Source organism: Carettochelys insculpta, chromosome 32 (genome assembly GCF_033958435.1).
Source record: "Carettochelys insculpta isolate YL-2023 chromosome 32, ASM3395843v1, whole genome shotgun sequence".
NCBI classification, from domain to species: Eukaryota; Metazoa; Chordata; order Testudines; family Carettochelyidae; genus Carettochelys; species Carettochelys insculpta.
The window spans coordinates 8,515,284-8,539,926 of record NC_134168.1 but is presented as its reverse complement, the minus strand read 5'-3'; the positions used below and the strand labels follow the sequence as shown (position 1 = coordinate 8,539,926).

The following is a 24,643-nucleotide window of genomic DNA, read 5'->3' as shown; positions in this document are numbered from 1 at the left end:
TGCTTCACGGTCGTCAGGGGACTGGCCCTCAGAGCCTTCCTACCAAGGCAGGGAGCTGCAGCATTGCCCTGTTTCACAAAGGGACAGTGAGTCGCAGTCCCTGGTTTTTAAAGGGCCCTGGAGAGGTCAGGAGTGAGAGGATCGAGGGGAATTGGTCATCTACCTCCATTATTCTCCTTGGAAGAGCGCACACCAGGAGGGGGTGTGAATTGTTTATGGGCACAAAAGGGCTCCATCGACCCTACAGTTGTGGAGACAAAACTGGGGTTTTGTTGGGTGTCGTTGACAAAACCTGTGAAGAAGCTACGTGCAAAATGTGTTAAAAAGCCTTGTAGATGCTCCGGGGGCGGGGGAGGGGGGCGGTTTGTTGACAGAGCGGATTGAAAGATCGAGCTGCTTTTATGTGCAGACACAATCTGTGGGTAGAAGTTTTGTAAGGACGTCTCTTCCAGCAGTAACTGCTGTCAACAGGTGATTCTAGCGTCGATGTAGCCAAGTTGTCTCTGGTGGGACAAAAACTGTATCTTGGTCTCTGCAGCCCAAGGTCAGTGGCTTTCCCACAAAACCGTTCTCCTGAGTTTCTCACAGCAACTTCACCCTGTTCTCTGGAGCTGACATTTTCCTACAGAAACAATTGACTTTGCAAGTACATAATTCTGTCAACAAATTGTGGATGACAAGATCTGTCTTTAATCATTTTTTTTTAAAAAGTGATCTGAAATTTTAAAAGCAAAATATTTGTTTCATGGAATCTTGAGTCAAAATTTTCAATCTTTACATACTCAAGTAGTCGAAAAGTGAAATAAAATTAAAATTAAAAATTAAAATTATTTTATCAAATTCTCATTCATTTTTCTCCCCTTTCTTTCCTCACCCCTCTTATTTTTTCCAATTGGCAAACTGAAAACCGAGAGAAAATGCTTGGGAGTATCTGGGAGAATACCCAACAAAGTAAAAATAAAACCCCCTTGAATTCAGGTCTTTTTGCCAAAGACTGAATCAAAAGCAATATGTCATTAATAATGGGATCAAAATAAAAAGTGGGTCTTGAATAGCAATTAAATGAACATGAACATTTTGTCTCATTTAAAAATATTCCAAGTGGAAAAAAATTGGAACCAAAAATATCAGGTCTTTTGTTTTTTTCCTTTAAAGATTTTGTTGCAAGATTTTGCTCAAGAGTTTCAAAATTTTAATGGAGATTAAGTGCCTACATCCTCTGGGTGTTTTAAATATCTCACGATAGGTGCACCTACATGTCCTCACATTTTTTAAGCACAAGTACTTTAAGTTCGGCAGCAGACTCCACAGGCACCAAAACGAAGTGACCCGGCTTTTCCAAGATGAGCTTTTGCTTTGGTGGGATCAGACAGTGAGATGGAACCTCTTGGATGGCGGAGCTGACAATTGTTTTTCTCAAGCTGAGAACCTTTTGCTAAATACTCGTATTATTCAGTTCCCAGGTAAATATTGAAGGACACCGAATGGAGCAGGAGAACTTCACCTTGAGAGTTACAGAATTTGTCCTCTTAGGCCTCACCCAAAGCCCTCAGCTGAAGCAATTCCTCTTCATTCTCTTCTCTATAGTCTACCTGACAACCTGGCTGGGAAACGTCCTCATCATCACCACCGTGATCTCCGACCACCAGCTCCACACGCCCATGTACTTCCTTCTGGCCAACCTGGCGTTCATCGATATCAGCGACGCTACCGTCAGCGTGCCAAAGATGCTGTTGGGTCTCCTCTCCCAGAGCAAAACCATCTCATTCAATCAGTGCATCCTCCAAATGTTCTTCTTCCACTTCATCGCCGGTGCCATGGTCTTTTTACTGGTGGTGATGGCGGCTGATCGGTACGTGGCCATCCATAAACCATTGCAATACTTGACTATCATGAACAGGGGTGTGTGCGTGGGGCTGGTGGCGGGCACGTGGCTGGGAGGGTTGTTTCACTCGTCTGTGCAGATTGTGCTAATCCTCCAGCTACCGTTCTGTGGGCCAAACGTCCTGGACAACTTCTACTGCGACGTCCCACAAGTCCTCAAACTGGCCTGCACCGACACCTACCTCTTTGAGCTGCTGATGGTTTCCCAGAGCGGGGTGCTGGCCATAATTATCTTCATTCTCCTGCTCATCTCATACACCATCATACTGGTCAAGATCAGGACGCACCTCACAGAGGGGAAGCACAAGGCTCTGTCCACCTGTGGAACCCAGATCACTGTTCTGTGTTTAATATTCATCCCTTTTATCTTCATCTACGCGCGGCCCTTCCAGAAATTCACCTTGGACAAGGTGGTCTCCGTCCTTTACACGGTCATCACCCCAATGCTGAACCCCATGATCTACGCGCTGAGGAATGCCGAGATGCAGAAGGCGATCAGAAGACTAATGATCAGAACACTCTCCTCAGGGTAGGGTTTGCCCAGGAAAACTATTTAGAAATAACAACTGTTATTATTCTAATAGTCTAATAATAGTCTAACAAACAAATAATAGTTTGTTATTTCAAGCTAACTCTTCCAGCATCTGCACAATCCGCCTGTGATTCCAAAATAATTCACAAATCACAATTGGCTTTTTTCAAATTTGGTCATTTTCATTCCCTGAGGAACAGCGCCCACGTCACAAGAGCTATTTCGAAATCGAGGCTGCCAGCATAGTGAACAGAACCGATTTTGGAATCAGCCGTAGGGCGTCCATTGGCTGTATTCGAAAGAGGGCCCAGAAGTGCAAATGCTGTATTTGGAAATAGAGCGAACTCTTTCATGTCCAGCATTCTCTAATCCCGTGCTCTCAAATAACCGGCATTTTAACCAGAAGTGAATGTCTGTGACGTTTTCCATAAGTGCAGTATAGAGAGAGTAAATGTAAATAAATGCAGCAAATCCCGTATAAGTTTACACTGTACAGCACTGCTGTTGGTGGTTAATAAAGTACTCTGCACACATTTTGGTATGTTTCTTTATATCTAATATTTTGTTTCCTAAGTGTTATGCACTGCTAGGTGTACCTCTCTGTCATCCAGAATACCTGATTATCCAGCACCTTCTCGCTCCCAGGGCTGCTGGGCACAGAAGAGTTTACTGTAGCTAAGTGCTATTTGAAACGCACGTTTGTGTGTAGCAGCGTTATTCTGAAATAAGCTCTTCTGGAAAATCTCTTCCAGAGCAGCTAACTTTGAAATAAGGCTGCTGTGTAGACAGACCTTCCGGGAGCACAAGAAGGCATCATGGGTTTTGTTTTCTTTTTAATTTTCACTCGATGGTTTTTAAATTTGTTACTATCGAGCCCCATAAACCCTCACAGTGTTAACAAACCTCCCCCCCAACGTGTGCTTTGCTCCCTTTAGAAGAGGGAAGTGTGAACACCATTACACAAGGCTCTGGGGAGCCCTGCTCTGGAACACCGTGTGCAGTTCTGCCCTCCCCGGTTTAAGAAATCCGGACAGGGGCAAGCACAGAGAAGGCCAGTGAGGATGTTCAGAGGAGTGGAAAAGCTGCCTATGAAAGGCGTTTGGAAGAGCTTCACTTGCTCAGCCGAAGCCAATGGAGGCTGAGGGGAGAGACGATTGTTCTGACTCAATCAGAAGACTTGTTTAAGTTAGGGCCCACTCTGGACACAAGCAAACGTGGATTTAAGCTGGCCAGCTGGGTCTCCACTTGTACTCCTCTTTGGAAAGAGGCATGCAAGTGAAGGAAAGCGAAAATGCAAATGAGGCACTGGTTTACATATCTGGTACCTCATTTGCATATTGTCCTTCAGATACCAGTCTCCTACTTTGCGAAGGGGGCTCAAAGGAGGCCGGAGAGAGGCTGTCCTCAGTGGTGATGGATGGCAGAACGAGGAGCAATGGTCTGAAGTTGCAGTGCGGGAGGTGTAGGTTGGATATTAGCAAAAACTGTTTCCCCAGGAGGGAGGTGAAGCACTGGAGTGTGTTATCTAGAGAGGTGGTGGAATCTCCGTCCCTAGAGGTTTTCAAGTCCTGGCTGGACAAAGTCCTGGCGGGGATGATTTAGTTGGGGTTGGTTCTGCTTTGGGCAGGGGGCTGGACTCAATGACCTCCCGAGGTCTCTTCCAGCCCGAGGATTCTATGAATTTTACATCCCCCCAGCCTGAGCCCCAGGACCCCTGCCCAGCTCACACCGCCAGCTGCAGGCTATTAATCGCTGCACAGAAATACCCTGGGCGCCCATCAGACGTATTCCCCAGTCCCACTAGGGTCATCTGGCATCTGTATTTCGACCAGAATTCCTGGCGGGAAAGGGAGGCGGGCGGCTCCGGTGCACACTGCTGGCCAGACCGTGAACAGCCCAGTCGGTGGTGCTGCAGGAGGGAAGACAGGCTGGTCCCACCTGTCCTGACTCCACACATTGTCCTGGAAATGGCGGGTAACGCCAGAGCCGGTCCTGCCAGCCACCTCCAAGGGCCACCATGGAGCCAGAACCGGCTGGGAGCCCACCTTAGCCCCCTGCACCACTGACTGGGAGCTGCCTGAGGCACATTTATACTCCAACCCAGAGCCCCAAACCCCTGCCCCAGCCCTGAGTCCCCCCACCCAGAATTCCTCCAGCACCCCCAGCCCCTCAGCCTCAGCCCACCCCGGGGCCTGCAGCCCCTGCCACAGCCCTCACTCCTTCCTGCTCTCCAACACCCAGCCCGGCCTGGAGCCCCTCTTGCCAGAGCCCCCACCCCCAGTTAGAGCCTCACCTCTCCCGCCCCTCCCACCCCGACCCCAGCCCAGGGGCAGCGAATGAGCATGGAGGGGAATGAGCCGCTGGAGAGGAGAAGGTGGTGACTGGGAGGTGGGGAAGGGGCGTGGCCAAGGGATCCTGCTGTGTAGGAGTAGAACGTTGGCCCCCTTAACTCCCGGGGGACGGCTGAGTCGTCCTCTGGGCAGTCAGGCTGGGTGGACAGTCAGGGTTTCCCACGCCGCCCTGGGAATAGAGCTAGAGCGTCTGGGGAGGGCACGCGGAGGGCTGGAACATGGAGGGTTTGATTCAGGCTGACTCAGTGTGACGTGGACGTTGGAGCAGCAGGTTGGGATGTGGGTTCAATGGTTCCTCACGAGAGGTTCCAAACGAGGTCAGGTCAACACCAGACCTCACAGTCGACCACCGATGTGCCATGCCAGGTACAGCCACCGCGTAGCTAGAATGGACGTACCTACCACTGGCTGATCTGGCTGTGCTCACAGAGGGAGGCCAAGGGGAGAAACTCTCCTGCTGAGCTCTTTCACGCCTTGCGAGAGTGACAAGCACCAGGCTCGGCTGTTGACCCCCGATCCTGCGATTTCGCACGTCCCCGCCAGGGCACAAAGACCAAACCCCGGAAGAACGACTCCGAATGGGTCAGTCTCCCAGGTAGGGTACATGTGCCAGGTGTGCAGTCTCTCCAGCCCTCGGTTAACCACCCCAGGGTCTGTGGACTCTCCTCGGAATCCTGGTCTTCCAGTATAGACATCCCCAAAGGGGCCAACTCAGGTAGGAGAGCCTGGTCAGTTCCAGGATGAGGGTGTTGACAAGGGCCCAGAATGTCCCAACGTGTCCTGCTGATTCTCCCCGTTCCCATGGGCCCCCAGGCTGATGGTGAGCTGACAGTCCATCACTCCCACGGACAGAAGTTGACCCTTCGCCGACGGTTGCTTTTTGTCCAGTGGAAAGGCCGGTGTTTGCAGGACTGATCACACTCGGCTGGCTCCCATGCTGGCTTGCAGCTCAGACCCAGGACAGAGCTTGGTCTCTGTCAGTGTGTTGCAGCTACTGGGGGTGTCTGGTTCTTTGCAGAGTTGACTGAATTTTTTTAAAATAATCTAGTTTTGCAAAATATTTCCACTATTTTGTTGCCCGAACACCCAGTTCAGAAAGATCATCTTGTAGCTTTTCGCCGTCTCCCTGCGATTTAACTGCAGTTCAGCTGCAAATTTTGCCCCCTCACTGTGTATCCCTTTTCCCAGCTCATTTGTGAACGCGATGTGCAGAGCTAGTCTCCACACGCAGCCCCAGGGGTGGTTGGGGGACACCTCTCTGGGACTCTCGCGATTCGCACACAAAGCTAATCCATGAAATGCTCCAAAATATGTCAGTCTTTTAGGTGTCACAGGACTTCTTGTGGTTCTCGAAGGTCAAACAAGTGTCCCCAGAGATGTCTAGAGAGTGGACTGGTGGAGAGGCGCTGATGTTCCTTGTGTGGCAGGACAAATGATGTTCCAGGGGACAGACCAGTCCCCCTCAAGCATCTCCAAGGCAGGAACCAGCCACCGAGGGCAGGTCTGTGCACGCTGCTGTGTTATCCCCTCGCCTTGTGTCATGCCCAGAGTGCCACAGTCCGGCAACAACTCTCTCCGTAGCCTGGCCTGATCTTCCCCCAGCAGCTCAGTATCGGGCAAATCACCAAGTGGGGGAACTTCACATCATGGACCCATCAGAGGTCTCCAGCCCTGAAATCCACAAGGCCGCCTGAGCCTGGCAAGAGGTTTGGGATCCCTAAGGGAAACAGGAAAGAGAGAGAGAATGTGGGGGGCAAAATGGATGGAGACGGATGTTTCCTCCACAACATCCTCTGGCGAGGAGTTCCACAGGTTGACTGCGTGCCATGTGAAGGAACACGTCCCTTGGGTTGTTGTAAATCTGTCAGAGAAGGGCCGACTGAGTCTGTATCTTCAGAAACAACAAGAAGTCCTGTGGCACCTTATAGACTAACATGCTCAGAGGGGCACTAATAGGGCCGTTCCTGATCAAGGGGAGTACGTCCAGCCCTGGACTGAGACCCAATGGGTGTGGGCCTACCACTATCCAGCTTGGTGACTTAAGGCAAGGCCCTGCCCCTTTCCATGCCTCAGTTTCTCCATCTGTGGAATGGGGATAATGAACCTTCTCTCCTCTGGAAAGTAGGTTGTGTGCTGCTGAAGAGATGAGTTAAAGGTGTTTTGACAACGTATCAATTGTCATTAAACTGGTGCTGGGGAGAGGAAAAAACTCCCAGGGAGTCAGTCCTAACCGTGTGACAGAGCCTCCAGCAGGCCGTGGCTCCAGCTGAGGACGTACAATAAATACACTCTAGCAAGAGAAGGGGCCTCAATAGCAGCGCCCTTGTGTCCATGCCAGGGCTCAGACCAGTGTCTGGTTAACACCTCCCCGGTTACACTGGCCTGTCTGCCGAGGACTGATGAGTTGGGTGGGGCCGAGGGAGCAGCCCCTGGGGTGTTACTGCCCAGCCTGCTCTGCCCCAGACCCAGCTGCCATTCAGTGGGGCGCCAGGGGAACCCCTCCAACCTCCAGAGGGGCTGGCCAGGGCCAGGACACCAGCCTTGCGGGGGAGGAGTGGGGGTAGCAGTGACATCACAAAGGCCTGTGGCAGCACCTCAGCCTATTGGAGGACAGGGATGACCTCACAGAGAGACCCTGACAACAGCCAATCAGGACAGAGGCGCGAGGCGGGGACAAGCTCAGAGATTCCCGCGGCTTGGCAGCAGCCGGCGCCTCCCCAGGGTCTCTGCGGGGGCCGGAGGGAGAACTGGGACCGACGGGCGGGGCAGGAGGAGCCTCGTGGGCGTTTTCTCCTTCCCTGCGGCCGGTGGGGCTGGGCCCGGGGAGAAGGTGGGAGCCGCCGAGGGGTTTGGAGCCTGCTCGGTCTGGTTCCCTTCGCCCCTTTCCCTCCCTCTGGCTGCCCCCTCCTGCCTCCGCCCCCTTTCCCGGCCCCCCGCCCGCGCTGCCCGCGAGTGACCTCTGAGCCGGCTCCCGGACCCCGGCGTGGGCAGGCGGCTCCCACAGGCCGCAGGGCGGCAGCTGCAGGGCTGCGCCTGGGAGTGACCCTGGGGCAGAGTCAGAGCCGGGCTGAGCCAGACGTGGGCCCAGCTCATCTGCTCCTGGCTCAGGGAGCCCCTGGCACTTCAAGGGCCCATGTTCCAGCCCGGCCACGGGGACGCGCCAGCTCCCCCGGCTCAGCCTGGCGCCAGGTGCCCGCGGCTCGGCAGGGGCTGGGCCAGGGCAGGCGCCGGCTGCTGGGGAGGGAGGGAGCCGCCGGCGGGAGTCAGCGCCTCGGTCGCAGCTTTTCCCGCTCACGCCGGGCCGGGAGCCACAGCACCACCTGCAGCCCGGACCGGGCTCCCGTGGAGAGGGAGGGGCTGCCCCCCGCGGGGGATGGAACCGCCCCCGTCTCCTGTCCCGCACAGGGACCTGCCCAGCCCTGTGAGCCACGGCCAGGTTATGGACTGTAGCCATTGGGCCGCACTGCCCTGAGAAAAGGGGCACGGGACTGACTCTGGCCATTGGGCCGCACTGCCCTGAGAAAAGGGGCAAGGGACCGACTCTGGCCATTGGGCCGCAGTGCCCTGGGAAAAGGGGCAAGGGACCGACTCTGGCCATTGGGCCGCACTGCCCTGAGAAAAGGGGCAAGGGACCGACTCTGGCCATTGGGCCGCACTGCCCTGAGAAAAGGGGCAAGGGAGCGACTCTGGCCATTGGGCCGCACTGCCCTGAGAAAAGAGGCGGGTTATGGACTCCGCTCACTAGGCTGCCCTGCCCCAAGGCAGTTCTGCCAGAGGGGAGCTCGGAGCCCACAGGCTTTGTGGCGGGAGAAGCTGCCGTCCGCTCAGAGCCAGGCGCGGGCTGGACCCAGCGGCCCGACTGTGAGAATTCCAGCCCAGGGACGGGGCTGGTCGCTGCGCAGATGGGAGGCTGAACAGCCGGCCCAGCGGCCAGGGCCCTGCGAGGTCACGCACGGGACAAGGGCGGCGGAGGAGAAACCTGCCGGCCAGGGCAGAGAAGCAGACGGGGGCTGCACCACGGGGACCTGCTGAAGAGTTCAACACACCAAGGGGCCTCCCCGTCGCACCGCGTCCCCCAGACCCCGAGCTTGGGCTGCGGCGCCCATCAGCCACGACGCTGGGCACAGAAGCCACAGAAATACGGCGCGTCGCAGCCCTGCCCTGGGCGCTCATGGCCAGGCCAGGCCCTTCCCAGGGAGACTCCCATCCAGTGCACAGCGCTGCGGCAGGGGTGGGGAACCTCAGGGGCAGTGGCCGGATGCAGCCCCCGGCTTGTGGGGATGCGGCCCCTGAAGCTCAGAGCTCCCCCCTGCACTGGGGAGCCCACGCTGGGAGGGGTGGGGGGGGCTCTCTCAGTTGTGTGCTGCCGCCGAATGATTTGTCTGTGGGTCAGTGGCCCTGACCCGACACAGGTTCCCCAGCCCTGCTCTTGGGGGGGAGGAAGGTCCCTGAGAACGTGACTAGGGCTCCACCCATTTCACAGCCAGGAGAGGTGTGACGGGGGTGGAATCTGATCTCCCCACGCGGTGAGGAGCCTGGGGGGCCCAGCTGGTCACGTGGCCAGGCCGGGATGGGACAGGAGTTGTCCTTCCCCTACACGGCCACGCCTGGCAGGGAGATCAGCGCCACCCTGAGAGGCAGGAGAAATGAGGGTGGAACTGCTCTGGCCCTGCCCCGCATGCTCCTGGGGAGTGAAAGTGTCATTCTTGGGACGTCCCCCTCCCCCACTGCACACACCCTATGTCAGGCCAGGACCTGCACGGTCAGAGCGCCGTGAAATTTCCCACGAGAACACCCGAGAGGGGGAACCGGAGCAGCGTGGGAACTGCCTGGCTGTGAAATGGGCGAGGGGGCAGGAGGACGCGATGGGGCCCGAGTTACGGCGTGTTCCATGGAAGTGGTGGGAAAGGGTCTGCCAGAAACTCTTTGCCCTGTTGGATCTCAGGGTCATTGGGGATTCCCCTAGTGCAGCCTTTCTCCAGCTGGGGCTCCCAACCCACAAGGGGGTCACAGGGCAGGGTAGGTGGCTCACAAGCAGGGTCACTGGCCGTCCGGGTGTTCCCAGCCATGACCTCCTCTTTGGGCCTCAAATCTTCCTCTGGGCGGATGTTTGGAAATATTAAAAATGTCAGATTTCTCCCGGCTTTCCAAGCTGAGTGCCTGGAGAGCAGCGGCCACTGTCTGGGCGCCCGGTTAGGACGGCAGCGTCACTGCCAGGAGCAGCACAGGGGGAAGGGAGGCCTGGTGCGGTATCACCACCCCTCCTCCTGCACCGCTGCTGGCAGTGGGGCGGCCTTTCAATCTGGGCTGCATCAGAGCAGTAGCCGCTGGCAGGTCACCCAGCTCAGAAGTCAGCGCCTCCCCCAGCCGCAGCACAGAGGGAAGGGAGCCGGATATGTTACTACCACCTTCCCTTCTGCATTGCTGCTGAGTGCGAGCTGCCTTCTGAGCTGGGTGGTGGCAGAGCAGCGGCTGCTGGCCAGGGGCCCAGCTCAGAGGACAGCGTCCCTGCCAGCAGCAGCACAGAAGGAGGGGGGGCATTGTGTGGTATTGTCACTCCTACGTCTGTGCCACTGCTGGCGGTGGCCCTGCCTTCCGAGCTGGGCGTCTCACCAGCAGCCACGACTCTCTGGCCGCCCCGCTGGGCAGTCAGTGCTGCTCCTAACAGCGGTGCAGCAGGATGTGAAGTGGGGGTTGGGGTGGGATTGCAGCACTTCCGTCTGCCCCACGGCTGGGGGCAGCCCTGACTCCCAAACGGGGGGACCAGAGAGCGGGTGCCACTGGCCAGGGGATACTACAGAGGGCAGCGCCGGCGCCAGCAGCAGCACAAACTGGGGGTGTCAACGTGTGTCATCGACGACAAGATTAAACAATACGCCTGGGCCGCTTGGTTAATCCTGTCGGCTGCACACCCCTCCCCCGGCGGCCGCAGTATCAGGGGCAGGATGGGGAGGGGAGGTGGGAGCTGGTGCCTGTGGGGAGCCGGTTTTCAAGGTGCCTCCCCATGAGCACCAGATCCCACAGAGCTGCCTGGTCTCCTGCCCCCGCACTGCTGCCTGGGGCAGAGATGCAGCGATGGGGAGGGTCGGGGAGCAGGCGGGAGCCGGTGCACATGGAAAGTGGGTTCCCACCCAGCTCTCCCGCCCCCAGGAGCTGTGGAATAATTGTGGAGTTGCTGCGGTTTGGGGCGGTGACACCGTTATTCAATGACTTCCTGTCTGACGTCCCTAGCGCAGAAGGGAGGGCGGCCCTGCATGGTGCCGCCCTTCTTCCTTCTCTGTCATCGCCGCCGGCGGCACCACTGTTCCCGCCAGGCAGCCGGACAGTCACTGCCGTTGGCGGGAGCCGTGCAGAAGACAGGTGGCCTGGGGCAGCTTTGCCTCCCTCCCTTCTGTGCTGCCACCGCTGCCGCTGGTGCTGCAGACTAAGGACGTCACAGAGATTCGTTTCCTGGTGGGTGGAATTTCCATCGACTGCTCGAGGAGCTGGTGGACACTTCTGCACTTTGACATGGACGTGAGCCCAGCGGGGCCCTTGTGCATTTCACATGGGAACTCCCTGTGCAGCGCGGGGCCAGCGGGAAGTCCGGAGACTCTGGTGCATTTCAAAGTGGAAGCGCCTCATGGAGCCGAGGGTCAGTGGGTCCCGGGCTCCACGCAGCATCTCCCCCAACCCAGGATCCACTGGGGAATCCGGGGTCTGTGGAAATGCCGCAGGGAGCCCGCGGTGAGCTAGGGAGTCGCCGGCTGCCCCTGGGTTCCACATGGCACTGCCACTTCGAAGTACCTTCTCTTCCCCTCCTCTCCTGCCACTGTATGACACAGGCAGCAAGTGGGGGGAATCCACCAGTCACTGTGACTTCTTTATCCCAAAGTCGACTCGTCCTTCACATCCTCACTGCTGGCAGTGCTGAATTCCACACTGGGAGGCTGCAGGGCAGCAGCCCCTGGCCAGGCACCTGGCTGAGAAGGCGGCAGAGCCACCAGCAGCAGCGCAGAACGCAGGGCGCCATTCGATGGCGTTGATGCCCGGCCTGCTGCGCCCCTGCTGGGGGCAGCTCTGTCTGCCCACGTGGGCAGCGGGAAAGGCAGCGCCACCCCAGCAGCAGTGCAGAGGGCAGGGTGGCCTGGCGAGCCATTGCCTCCCTTCCTTGTGCACCCTGCCGGGGGCACTGCCTGACGGGGGGCTGGGGCAGTGGGATTGGGTCTGGTGCCCAACCTGGATGGCAACCCCACCGCCAGCAGCAGCGCAGGAGGGAGGGAGGCCTGGGCTGGAATTGCCACTCTCCCTTCTGTGCCGCTGCTGGCGGAGCCTCTCTCTTCTCAGCTGGGCGGCAAGAGAGAGCGGTCACCACGTGCACAAGGCCTCTGCCCCCAGCAGAGGCACAGAAGGTCTGTGAGTGCAACCTCTCCTCTGTGCCACTGCCGGGGGCAGCCTGGCTCCCCACCCCGAGGGGCCAGAGAGAGGCAGAGACTGGCAGGGCGCCCAAGGCTGAAGTCAGCTCCACCGCCAGTAGCAGCGCAGGAGGGAGGGGCCTGGTATGGTATCGCCGCCCTTCCTTCTGCCCCACTGCAGGCGGTGGCACTGCCTTTGGCCCTGGGCGGCAGCAGAGCAGTGGCCGCTGTTGTTTTTCCCAGTGTGGAGGGTGGCTGCACTGAGCAGCGAGGGTGGGGTGGTCACCGGCAGGACACCCAGCTCTGAAGCCAATGGCACCACCAGTATCAGCGCAGGAGGCGGAGTGGCCTGTCAGTGACCACCGCTCCCTCGCTGCTCAGTGGGGCCACCCTCCGAGCCGGGAACCACAACTGCTCCCACTGCTCTGCTGCTGGATGGCAGCGCCCAGCTCGGATGACAGCGCCGCTACCAGCAGCAGCACAGAAGGAAGGGGTGTAGCACGGCATTGCCACCCTTCCCCCGGCACCGCCTCCTGTGGCATCTCTCCCTTCAACGCTGGGTGTGAGAGCGAGCGGAGCCCAGCTGTGAAGTCAGTGCCAGCAGCAGCAGCGCAGAAGGGAGTGCAACCAGCGATGATGTTACTGCCTTTCCATCTGCGCCGCTGCTGACCGGGTTGGGCGGCAGAGAGCAGCTGCCCCTCCAGACACCCAGCTCGGAAGCCAGGAGAGATCACGGACATTTCTTCTGATTTCCAAACTCCGCCTGGACGGAGACCTGGGGACTGCAGACGAGGCCATGCCTGAGAAAAGCCCGAAAGTCTGGTGCCCTGCGAGTGACCCTCCTGCGCTCGCCTTGTTGCCCCCTTCTGGTCTGGGACCCCCAGGGGGAGAAACACTGCACTAGGGGATTCCTCTACGACCCCGAGGGCCAACACGGCCAGGAGTTCCTGCCAGCCCCTTTCCCACCACTTCCATGGAGGAGGTGGGAGGTTCTCAGGGAAGGTGGACCCCACTCCGAGATCTGCCTGCATGGAGAGTGGAGGAGCAAAGGGAGGGCCTGGCCAGGAGCGCCCAGGGCCACGGCAGGGCTTACACCCCAGCAGTGAGTGGCCAGAGGCTCGTGGCGACAGACTGGTGCATAAAGAAACCTGCTGCTCACCAGGCACAAAACACTGTCTGCCGCCCCCGGTACCAGCCACGATTTATCCAGCCTGCCGCTGACTCCGCAGTCCCTCTGCCTCCTCCTGCATGGCTGGGAAGAGGGAAGGTGAAACGTGGCCTCCCAGAGATGCTCCCTCGATGCCGAAATCTCCCCCCACCTCAGGTGCAGTGACATCAGGAGCCGAATGAAATGACTGTGAGACCGGCTGGAAACACTGAGATTAAAGTGAAATAAAGAAAACTCTCGTGTGGGGTCTTTTTCTGAGCTTTGCTTTCTGAGCCTGAAGCACACGCTGGGGTCGGGTTTCAGCCTTTTCCCTGCAAGCCGGAGGAGGTGAAACACTTTTCCCAGGACAACTGAGCGGGCGGCTACACCCCAGGCCTGTGGGGACAGAGCGGTGCCAGCAGAGCCCTCCCTGGGATGCAGCCCACACACCCAGGAGTGTTTTTGGGGCAGCCATTGACATGACTTGAACCCAGCCCAGGACCCTGGCGCACACCGCAGAGGGAGGGAGCCTCATCCCCCACCCCCATGGGCTCTGCACATCCGACCCCCTGAAACTCCCTTCCGAGCCCAGACACGGGGTCGCTCAGAGCAGGAGTGTTTGGCCAGAGCCCCCAGCCGAGCGCTGGGAAAGAATTGTCTGGAGCAGCTCAGCACGAGGGAGCCCACATTTCCCGCTGCTGAGTGCGGGGCAGTTGGGAAATTCCTCCCTCTCAAGTGAGTTCAGTGGCCGCTGGTAGGAGCTGGAGGCACAAACGCTCACGTTCACACCCAGTGGCAGATTGATACACCCCGTCACACCCTGTACAAAGAAATCCCGCGCGGCTGAAGAGTGAGATTGTGGATTGAGATGACCACACATGGCTTCCCCGTCCTGGGACAGAATTCCCCAAGGGCAGGGACCCTTTGTGTGACTCCCCAGCCCCAGGCAAAAGGTGGGTTCCAGCACCCGCTGCCTGGTCCCATGTCTCGGTGGGACCCACCACAGCTTGGGCTCAGAGGAAACACAAAGTCATTTCCACCTCACTGCTCTGAGCACTGGGCCGAGCACCAGGACTGGTGTGTCTGGGAGACGCAGATTAACTAACAGGTGTTGGGGGAGCAGGAGCCGCGTTCGTCTGTCTCTACAGAAGCAATGAGGAGTCCAGCAGCGCCTTCAACTAATGGATTTATCTGGGCATCAGCTTTTGTGGGCAAAACCCGCGTGGTTGTTACTTTCCTACCGGCCTCCAGCTTCCACCCAGACCAGGTCACACGGTCAGTGTCTAATGCCCCGTCCTGAGACACACCCACATTGGCTCCGATCTGCCAGAGACAAACACCCCCAGGGCTGTGTTGGGCTTTGCTGACACTGCAACACCCACCTGGCACACAGAGGCCACAGACGGACACAACCAGAGCTGTGCCCAGAAGTCGCCTGCTCCAGGACAGGCCCAGGAAGGGAACTAATAGAACAGCCCATCGTCATGTGCAGCCCCAGCTCATGTCCCACCAGCATCTCATGGACCCACCCCCACTCCTAGGAACGGTCCCTCCCTCTCACAGGTGCTGGGAGACAGGCCAGGCCTTGCCCACACACAACCCCAACCCGACGCCAACACTCGCCAGCAGCCGCACCCCACAGCACAGAAACCCCAACCCAAGAACCGGTCCCTGCCCGACACCCCGACGTTGGCAGCTCTGCCCACACTGCGACTCCAGCCACAACATCTCACCCGCCTGCCCACGGGGGGTTTTACCCACACCAGCCTGTGCCCAAAGGAACCTGCTCGGCCCTACGGCGGGGGTGCGCGACCTTCTCAAACCACAGAGCCCAACTCCCTCCGAATTCAGAGCAAGGGGCCGGCAAAGAGCTGGGAACAAAGCTCATCTGCATGGCTGGAAACATCCCACTGCACTGGGAACTGAGGTGAGTAACTATCACGTCAATGAACCTGGAACTCCCCGATTCTCTGTAATGGGACGTCTGCTGCTGCCGGCGTCTGGAGCTGTGGGGTGTGAGGGGCTCGGGGCAGGGTTCAGGCACAAGGCTCCCAGCCCCCCAGGCACAGCTGGGCCAGTCTGTTCGGGTCCGTTTGGGTCTCCCAAAGCGGAGGGAGACGAGACACCTGGAGAGGGGCTGGGGGACGGGTGAGCCGCGTGGGGTAATTGTCTGCACTCCCGGCGGCGGCAGTAAGGGAAGTCAATGGGCAGGGAAAGCCGGGGTCCTGGCCAGTGGCTCCCAGCCCTCCCGCTAACCCCTCCCTCCATCGCTGGCAGGGCGAGAGAGGCGGCAGGGGGCGTTCACAGCTCCTCGTCTGGCTCCGGCAGCACCGGGCTGGGCTGGCTGGGCTCTGTGCAGGGCAACAAGGCCAGGCCAGGGCCTGCAAGGGGCTCGTCCCGACTCAGCCCCTCCAAGTCCGAGTGGGCGTCTGGCACGACGGTCCGTGTCCCATTGCTCTGCTGAGCTCTCTCTAGTCAGTGGGGTGTCTCCACGGGCCGGCCACCCAGCCCCATTCAGCACCAACAGCCCCTCCCCACAAAAATGGTGAGAATCAACTTGCCCTCAATGGGTCTGTATGGAAATTATTCCACCCAGCATTACAATGCAGCCACCTGTGGGGTGGGACGCGACAGCTGCCTGATAGCGCACTGCAGTGCTGCCCCAGAGTCAGTTCCCCAGTGCTGAAATGCAGCCACTTCTGGGGTGGGGCAGAGGCGCTATATAACAGCACCCAGCAACGCCGCCATGTGCTGCAGCATGGGGGTGAGAAAGACTCCATGGCTGGTGAATGGCAGGGTGGGGCCATTGCCTGAGGACAAGGGCTGAACCTCTCCCCTGCTTTCCTCTCTCTGGATGGCATCTCCCAGCCGTAACCTCCCGGGGAGACAGATGAGGAAACAGGCCCAGACCTGGGGCAGAACCTCAGCCAAGGTCGCCCAGCGAGTCACGGCAGGGCAGGGCTGGGCTGGAAGCCGCTGTCCTGTCACTCAGCCGCAGCCCTTACCCACAGTACGATCCATCGCACACAGGTCTGTGCTGGGCCCGGAGTTCCCAGGGCAGCCGGCAGGGTCTGGCCCCCTCTGCGTTCCCCACACCGGCAGCACGTAGCTCTCCCCCGCCCAGAGTCCCCAGCCGGTTCGCTTTCTTGGGGCGAGGGGGCCGATGGAGGGGAGGACGATCCGGGCGCAGGAGAGCAGCAGCCCCTGCGAGGAGCCCGAGGGACAGAGGTGTCAGCTGGTCCCTCCCATCCACGGTCTCCTGGTCCCCAGTGGCTGAGGAGGGAGCTGAACCTGCCCCAGGTGCTAAGACGGAGGCTGATCCTACCCTGGGGCTGAGTCGGGACTGAGCCTGCCCCAGCTAATATTCACATCCCCAACTGCTCCTGGCCTGTCTCTCCGACAGCTGGGATGGACGTCTGAGCATCCGATTTCAACCCCATTGCTCAGCCCAGGCCACCTGACCCCTTGGGCTGCTGTGGACGACAAGTCCCACATCCCTGAGATGTGTATTCGACGGCTGAGCCTGGTGTCTAGCCCAGCAGCCTGGTTCTGTGTGTGTGTGTGTGTGTGTGTGTTGCACCCCCTAGTGTGACTCTCAGCACTCAGACATTTCTAACACAGCTACGGAGCCAATGTGTGTAACTTCTCACACGACCACGGCACCGACACACAAGTCACACACAGCTTCAGGGCATCTCCAGCTTTCATCACACCCCTCACTTGGCCCCCCAGCCCCAGGGTCGGTGCCGCTCTACACACCGGTGACAGAAATGGCTTCCACAGCCAGGGCACAGCTCCAGTCCCGGCATACAGGTGCCCCTGCCCGGCTGGGCTGGCGTGGCCCTTCTCCCCACAGCGGGCAGGATCAGCCCCCGCCTGAGCCCCAGGGCAGGATCAGCCTCTGCTTCAGCCCCAGGGCAGGATCTGGTCCCATCTCTGCCATCAGGACATCCCAGAGCCTGTGGGACTCCCTGCTGCAGGACGGGCTGGGTGGGGAGAGGGGGGCAGTGGGGAGTGGGAGGGGCTGGGGGCTGGCTGGGGGGCACCACAATTATCCCTCTTCCTTGCAGCTCTCTGCTTGAGACCCGCTCCCCTGGCCCCTGGGAGCTTTCTCTTTTCTGAGCGAAAGGAGCCCAGGTCTGGCCGGCTCCCCCACAGCTCATGTTCTCTGCACCTTCCACCAGCCTTGTGCTCTTCTCCGCACCTGCTCCCCCTTCTCCACAGCCTCCTGCAAATGTGGGGCCAGCCCTGGGCACAAGCCCCACGGAGGCTGCTCAGCGCAGAGCGGGGGGAAGGAATTGCTGCTCCTGGCTGGCTCCCAACACCCGGCAGTGATGCCCACAAGCAGGTTGGCGCTTCTGGCAACAGTCTCACCCTGTTGACTCCTCTGGAGCTTGTGCTCCGCTCTGAGCCCAGATCCCTTTCTGCAGGACTCCTCCCTCGACAGCCACTTCCCCGGCTGGGCTTGACACGGATTGGGCCTTCCTCAGGGGAGCACTTTGCACTTGGCCTTATTCAGCTTCACCCCATTGACCTCAGGCCGTTTCTCCAGTGTGCCCAGATCATTCTGAGTTACGACCCTGTTCTCCCTCCCAGCTTGGTATCAGCTACAGACGTAAGCAGCGCACTCTCCACGCCCAGATCCACATCGCCGAAGATACTGAGCAGAGCCTGTCCCCAAACAGACCCCTGCAGAGCCCCTCTTGCTCTGCCCTTCCAGCAGGGCTGTGACCCATTGATAACGACTCTCTGAGAACGGCTGTACAGCCAGTTATGCACCCACCTTACAGCAGCCCCATCTCAGTTGTATTTGCCTAGTTTATTGATAAGAATTTATGCCAGACAATATCAAATGCCTTCCTAAAACATAGGTACACCACATCCACCCTTTCTCCCTTGTCCTCAAGACTTATTATCCTATCACAGAAAGCTATCGGATTGGTTGGACATGATTTGTACTTCACATATCCATGCTGGCTGTTACCCAGCCCCTTATTTTCTTTCAGAAGTTTGCAGATGAATTCCTAAATTATTTGCTCCATTATCTTTCCTGGCACAGAAGTTAGTAAACTGACAGGTCTGTAACTTCCTGAGTTGTTTTTTTTCCCCCTTTTTAGAGATGAGCACTTTATTTGCCCCTTTCCAGTCTTCTGGAATCTCTCCAGACTTCCAGGACTTTTCAACCATGAAAGCGAAAGGCTCAGATACCTCCCCTTTCAGCTCCGCCAGTGTTCTAGGAGGCATTTCATCAGGTCCTGGTGACCTGCAGACATGGAACATTTCTAGGTTATTTTTGCCTTCTTTTTTTATTTTATCTTCTAAACCTACTCCCTCCCCACTGGGACTCACTATGTCAGGCATTTCTCCATCAGACTTCTTGGTGAAGACCGAAATAAAGAGGTCGTTAAGCAGCTCTGCCATTTCCAATTTTCTTGGTATTGTTCCTCTCTCTTCACTGATCAATGAGCCTACCCTATCCTTGGCCTTCCTCTTGTTTCTAATATATTGCTGGTGCTACAACCGACCCATTCTTACCTCCTTCTGCGGAACAAGTCCTCAGCATCGGACGCCCCCCCAAACCTTTCCCTGTCAGCATCCCACATGTCATCGTCAGGAGCAAGGGGGTAGTAAGGAAACAGCTTCACATAATCTGACCTGGGAAGGACATGGCCGGCAGAGGTGAACCTGCAATGACACATCCCTCCTTGGACGCTCTGTTTTCCTTTGAGATTTCCAATTTTGGCAGTTGAAAATCAGGACCAGACTTTGACTAAACCTGTTCCTCTGGGCTTCCTTTTTTTCAACAAATTATAAATCCAGGGAAATTGTTCTACCTTTCGTATTTTAAAAAAATATAGAAATTTAAAATTTTGGGGTAAACTGGCAACAAGTCTTCTTCCCATTTAACCAACAGGATAAAGGCTTTCAAAACAACAAAAAAACTGAGCGCTGTTGTGAGAAATTCAAGAAAATGTTTAGGAATTTCCTTTCACCGGGACCCCCACCTCAATTTTGACTAACTTGACTTTTGATGCTCTAGGTTCTGCAGTGGCGATAAAAGGTGCTTTTCTGTAAAGTTTTCTCAAGGCTCCTTTCACCTCTTTGTTCCTCAAAGTGTAAATTATGGGGTTCAAAGCTGGTGAGACGATTGTGTTCAACAGGGAAATCAATAGGTCACTCTCTGTAGTGGAGCCAAAGTTGGGCACCAGGTAGGTGATGAGGGCCGTTCCATAGGACTGTTAGCCGGCGGCCAGGTAATGTGCGGTGAAGTACTCCCCTGGGTCCTAAACAACCCAGTTTTTTACTGTTAGAGCAGGCAGCTCCTAGCACACTCACCCACCGCCAGGCTGTAGTAACCAAACGGTTAAAGTTCTTTTGTTGTGCCGGCTGTGTTGCAGTGACAAAAGGGTTAACAAAATAGTTAGGCTCAGAGCTTAACTAGTTACAAGTTTATTAAAGCTACAGTTATAAGCCTGCGGTTACAAAAGGCTATTGTTTACTTCTTATATGGTTATTGTTTGTTTGTTCTCGATGTAAGATTTTAACTGCATCTTTGATGGCAGATACATCCTGTTTAATCTGTTCTGAGTGTTTACCTAAAAGCAGCAGGACTGATTTATTACAGCACAGACACCTCCTTGTTGGGCTAGGATGGCATCTAGAGCAATTCTATTTTGTAGAGCAAAGCGAGCTACGGATTGGAGTTGGTTATTTAAAAGATTTAAGGCATCTGCAGTATGATTAAGAGCTATTTCTAGTTGGCCTGAGATGTTAACTAAGGCTCGCTCAAGTTCAGCAACTCCCAACCAGGGAAAAAGTGCACGGGTAAATCTGTGGAAGCCTGTGGGTCGCTCAATGAGGGGGTTACGAGTGAACTTTCTTTTGGATCGATGCAAGAAGCTTCCCAGGTTGGTTATGCCGGGAGCGGTGATGTGAGGGTATACAGTTAATCCCCCGGGTACTATGTGCCCAAGAGAGCATCGTCCAGTCCAGTTTGTTGGTAAGTATTTATAAGCTTTTTCCCCACAGATGAAAAACAATCCAGGCTCTTTACTGAGGATGGGAGAAAAAGGTCCCTTATACCATCCTTCGTTTGGATCGAGCCTGGGGGCATGGTATGGGACACAATAGTGATCACTGGTAATAGAACAGTATAAAGTAACCAGTAGGTCTTGCAAAATTTGGTCTGGCTTGAAAAGGTTATCTTTAGCACACTGATTTGATAACAGAGTGTTGGAATTTACAAGGGTGGGGTCATATACACCTTGTCGCCCATGAATGTGACCAGCTTAATTTGGGGGCAGAAATATCCCTCAGCTGCCCTGAACAGGAAAGCCCCAGAACACTATGGACCCTAGTCACTAGGTGGGCTGCAGAAATACATCCAGCAGACCGAGATGAACCCACAGTTATACCATGGGCTAATGCAGAGGAAGCTAAGGAAGCCCTGCAAACTATAGCCACCATTAGTTTGCTCAGCCACTTGCACCAGAGTGAAAATAGGGACGAAAGAAGCCCGTGGGAACAGTTGGCCCGAGTAAATGATCTGAGACCTTTGTTAAAGGGAGCTGCCAGTGCCCATAAGGCAATGGCATTGTCCCTCCGAATGGAGGTACAAAGTAATACTGACCTCACCTTTCAAGATTTGCTTCGTCGCCTAATACAATATTTCAGAGAGTTTGGGGAAAGTAAAACCCCACTAAACAAAGCTTAAGTGCGACAGTTAAAAGAGGAGCAAAAGGGTAGACAAGAAAGCTCCCAATCCAAGAAACGGGGGGGCTTCAAGCCCAAACGTGAAACAACTCCAGAGGAGAAAGAGCTCCGAGCAAAGCTATGGAAACAGTGCCTGGCCTTAGGCTATCCCAAAGATGTAATTCATGGGCTGCCGACTGAAAAGCTAAAACTCCTAGCTGCCTTTGGAAAGGCCAGAGAGGAGGAAACAGCAGTAACTCCTGATGCTCCTCCTCTCCCAGACACCCTTTACACACCACTATGGCAGCAACTACGTGAGCTGCCGTCCCCAGTCGATCTCGATCAGGGAAACTAGGTGGCGGGGGTCAGTCTCCCCTCCAAGTAAATCAGTTAAAAGGGGAGAATGAGTCAGCAAATGACCCCCGGATTCAAGTAATAGTAAATGACAGGCATGTAACATCCTTTCTAGTGGACACTGGAGCCCAAGTATCCATGATTAAGCGAGAAAGCTTTCCCGGTCCACCACCTACTGGCCGAAAACAAGTACTGGTCACAGGAGTTAATGGCACAATTATTACATACCCTCTGGTCAAAGTTAAATTAGACATCCCTTTACAACTTTACAGACAGCCCCGAAAGCACGAGATAATCCTCGGTAATGCTAACATATTGGGCATGGACATTCTGAAAGGAAAAGAGGGAATAATAAATGGGGAGAAATGGGCTTTTGGAGCAGGCTTTAAGCCCCATACCACTGTTCTGGAAGAAGAAGATGCCTCCAGATATACAATCAACCTGCTCAGTAGTGCTCCTGCTCTCCCACCCTCGACCTTAACCAACGTGAAACAGTATAATGTCCCAGCAGAAGCTATAGGCCCGATTTCTGAACTTGTAAAGGACCTGGAGAAACGGGGTATTCTAATCCGTACCAATTCTCCATATAACTCACCTGTCTGGCCTGTGAAAAAGCCCAATGGAAAATGGAGGCTCACCATAGATTACCGAAAGCTTAATAGCAACACAGGGCCCCTTACAGCAGCAGTCCCCAACATTATTGACATTGTAAACACCATACAGACTTGGAATAAGGAGTGGTTAGCTGTATTGGATATAAAGGATATGTTTTTCATGGTTCCCTTGCAACCTCAGGATCAGGAAAAGTTCGCTTTTACCTGGAAAGGGGTCCAATATACATTCACTCGCATGCCCCAAGGCTATACGCACTCACCCACCATCTGCCATGCCGCACTAGCAAAGGTTTTAGGCGGCCTAAACCTGCCTTCTAACACCCAGATCCTACAGTACATTGATGACATCTTAATAGGAGGGGATACCTCTGAGGAGGTACAGGAAGCCGTAACTGAGGTAAAGGCAGCCCTGGAAGGTCTTGGCTTAGATCTACCACCTGATAAATGCCAAGGTCCCTCTCATGAGGTAAAATTCCTGGGTACCATCTGGATGGGAGGACGAAGGTCGATACCTGATGAAACTGTAAATGAATTAAGTCAGGCATCGTCCCCAGAAGATAAAGCCCAACTGAGACAAATGTTAGGGGTTTTGGGATTCTGGAGAAAGCATGTACCGGGTTTTGCTATCATAGCCCGACCCCTTTACAACTTGCTTAAAAAGAGTGCCACATGGGAATGGACCCCTGTGCATGAGGAGGCCCTCAGACAGCTAATAGGTGAGATTCATACCTATCAAGCTCTGGGTCCAATCCACCCCAATGCCCACTTCCACTTGTACCTCACCGTGGGGAATACTGGGTCCTCCTATGCCCTATGGCAGGAGAGTGAAACTGTACCTCGCCGTCCTATTCAATTTGGCTCAAAGTCATGGCAAGGGTCACAGACCAATTATACCCCCTACGAAAAGGTACTCCTGTCAGCTTTCACAGCTCTAAGGGAGACAGAGGAGTTAACCCAAGGCCAATCTGTAACACTCCACACTCCTCTCCCGATCATTAAGCCTATATTGGAGGGAAAAGAGTTACCACCTGGGGTAGCCCAAAAGATGACTGTACAAAGGTGGGCACTCTACATACATCACAGGGTCAGTGGGGCAGACACTGCGCAGAATCCCACTATGGTTAAGGAGTCCCTGTGGAAAGTGGGAATGCCTACCGAATACCATCTACCCCCACAACCATCTCCTATTAAGGATGCTCCTCCGTTTAACCCATCTCAATCTGAGGGAGTATGGTTCACAGATGGCAGTGCAAAGCTGGTAAAAGGGAAATGGAAGGGAAAAGCTGCAGCGGTCCCAGCGGATGCATCAGCTGCACCCCTAACTGCAGACATAGAGGGATCAGCCCAACTAGCTGAACTAGCTGCTATTGTACTAGCCTGTAAGGCAGGAGCCAATGTTGTATACACCGATTCCTACGCAATATGGGCAGGGGCTACTCAGTGGATAACTAACTGGAAAAATAACAACTGGGAAATTGGAGGAAAGCCTGTATGGGGATTAAAATACTGGAAATGGATATACCATCATGCAACCCAAAATGCCTTAAGCATAGGCCATGTGTCAGCCCATCAAAAGAATAATACTCCAGCTGCACAGCTAAATAACCTGGCAGATGCAGCAGCCCAGATCTCTGCTGCCCAAGTAGATTGGGAACGTTTGTACCTATGGCTGCATGATACTTTAGGGCACACTGGAAGTGAGGAGTTAACGCGGCAAGCACATATCAGGGGGTAGCCCATCACCCACCGACAGGCTAGAGACCTGGTGCAAGCCTGTACTATCTGTGCAGAAACCCGAAAACATGTAGCAGAAGGGCAGCGATTTGCCAGACTAAAAGATGGAAAAACACTATGGGCAACCTGGCAGGTTGATTACATTGGCCCACTCCCTACTACCAGACAACGGTGGAAATATATTTTAACTGGAGTGGAGGTTGTCTCAGGAATAGGGTTTGCATACCCCACCCAGGGGGCAACAGGACTTTCCACCATCACGGGACTGAATCGTGTAATAGCAATAGTCCCTACACCCCAAGAGATCCAATCTGACAATGGCTCACACTTTAAAAACAAAACAGTACAAGAGTGGGCTGTTAAGCATGGAATTCAGTGGACTTACCACCTCCCTTATCGACCCCAGTCCAACGGCATAGTCGAGCGCTGGAATGGGCTGTTAAAAAACCACCTGAAGCCCACGGATGGCACTTGGGGAAACAGGCTGGATGAGGTTGTACAGAGACTGAACAACCGACAGACCCCTACGGGCAGTCCAATCAGCAGAGGATTTTTCCCTACTGGGAGAAATTTCTCAGCTTCAGCTGCACCGCTCAAGGACTCCAAATATAATCCTGGAGATATTGTTGTAATTAGACACCCTAGCCTGGGAACACAGACTCATGTACTGCACTCATACAAAGGGAAGGGAGTTTGGATTACTGCTGGCCCTGACCAGGCACCACTAACTATCACTGAGGCTTGGATTGTATCCAAGACCGGCTGACCTTGTGATTTGTTCCAGAAACAGCCCCATGGCTCCAAACAACTCCTCAGTGGAACGGACGCCTCCCGAGATTGGCCCAGATGCCAAGCTGCACTATGAACTCTGTATATATTTACTGCTTGCTGTTACAGCTTCTTTGATTATTGTATTCAGTTTTAAAATGAGCTATCTAGGA

At 55.5% G+C, this 24,643-nt stretch overlaps 2 protein-coding genes across 3 annotated transcripts in view; one reads left to right on the top strand and one right to left on the bottom strand.

Annotated features, from left to right (window-relative positions):
- LOC142004989 (olfactory receptor 12D1-like) overlaps positions 1–24,313 on the bottom strand; it is a 63,085-nt gene extending 38,772 nt beyond the window's left edge. For both annotated transcript variants that reach the window (XM_074982661.1, XM_074982660.1), the window contains exon 1: positions 24,088–24,313. The gene's annotated coding sequence lies outside the window, so the exon portion shown is untranslated. The remainder of the gene's footprint in view (positions 1–24,087) is intronic.
- Positions 1,485–2,882, top strand: LOC142004992 (olfactory receptor 4D1-like). Its single transcript, XM_074982663.1, has one exon. It carries the CDS (start codon positions 1,485–1,487, stop codon positions 2,415–2,417), a length of 933 nt encoding a protein of 310 aa, XP_074838764.1. The 3' UTR covers positions 2,418–2,882.
- Positions 24,314–24,643: the final 330 nt, after the last annotated feature.

What these genes read in the sequence shown, in the direction of transcription:
- LOC142004992 (XM_074982663.1), top strand. Translation starts at nt 1,485, where the DNA reads ATGGAGCAGGAGAACTTCACCTTGAGAGTTACAGAATTTGTCCTCTTA.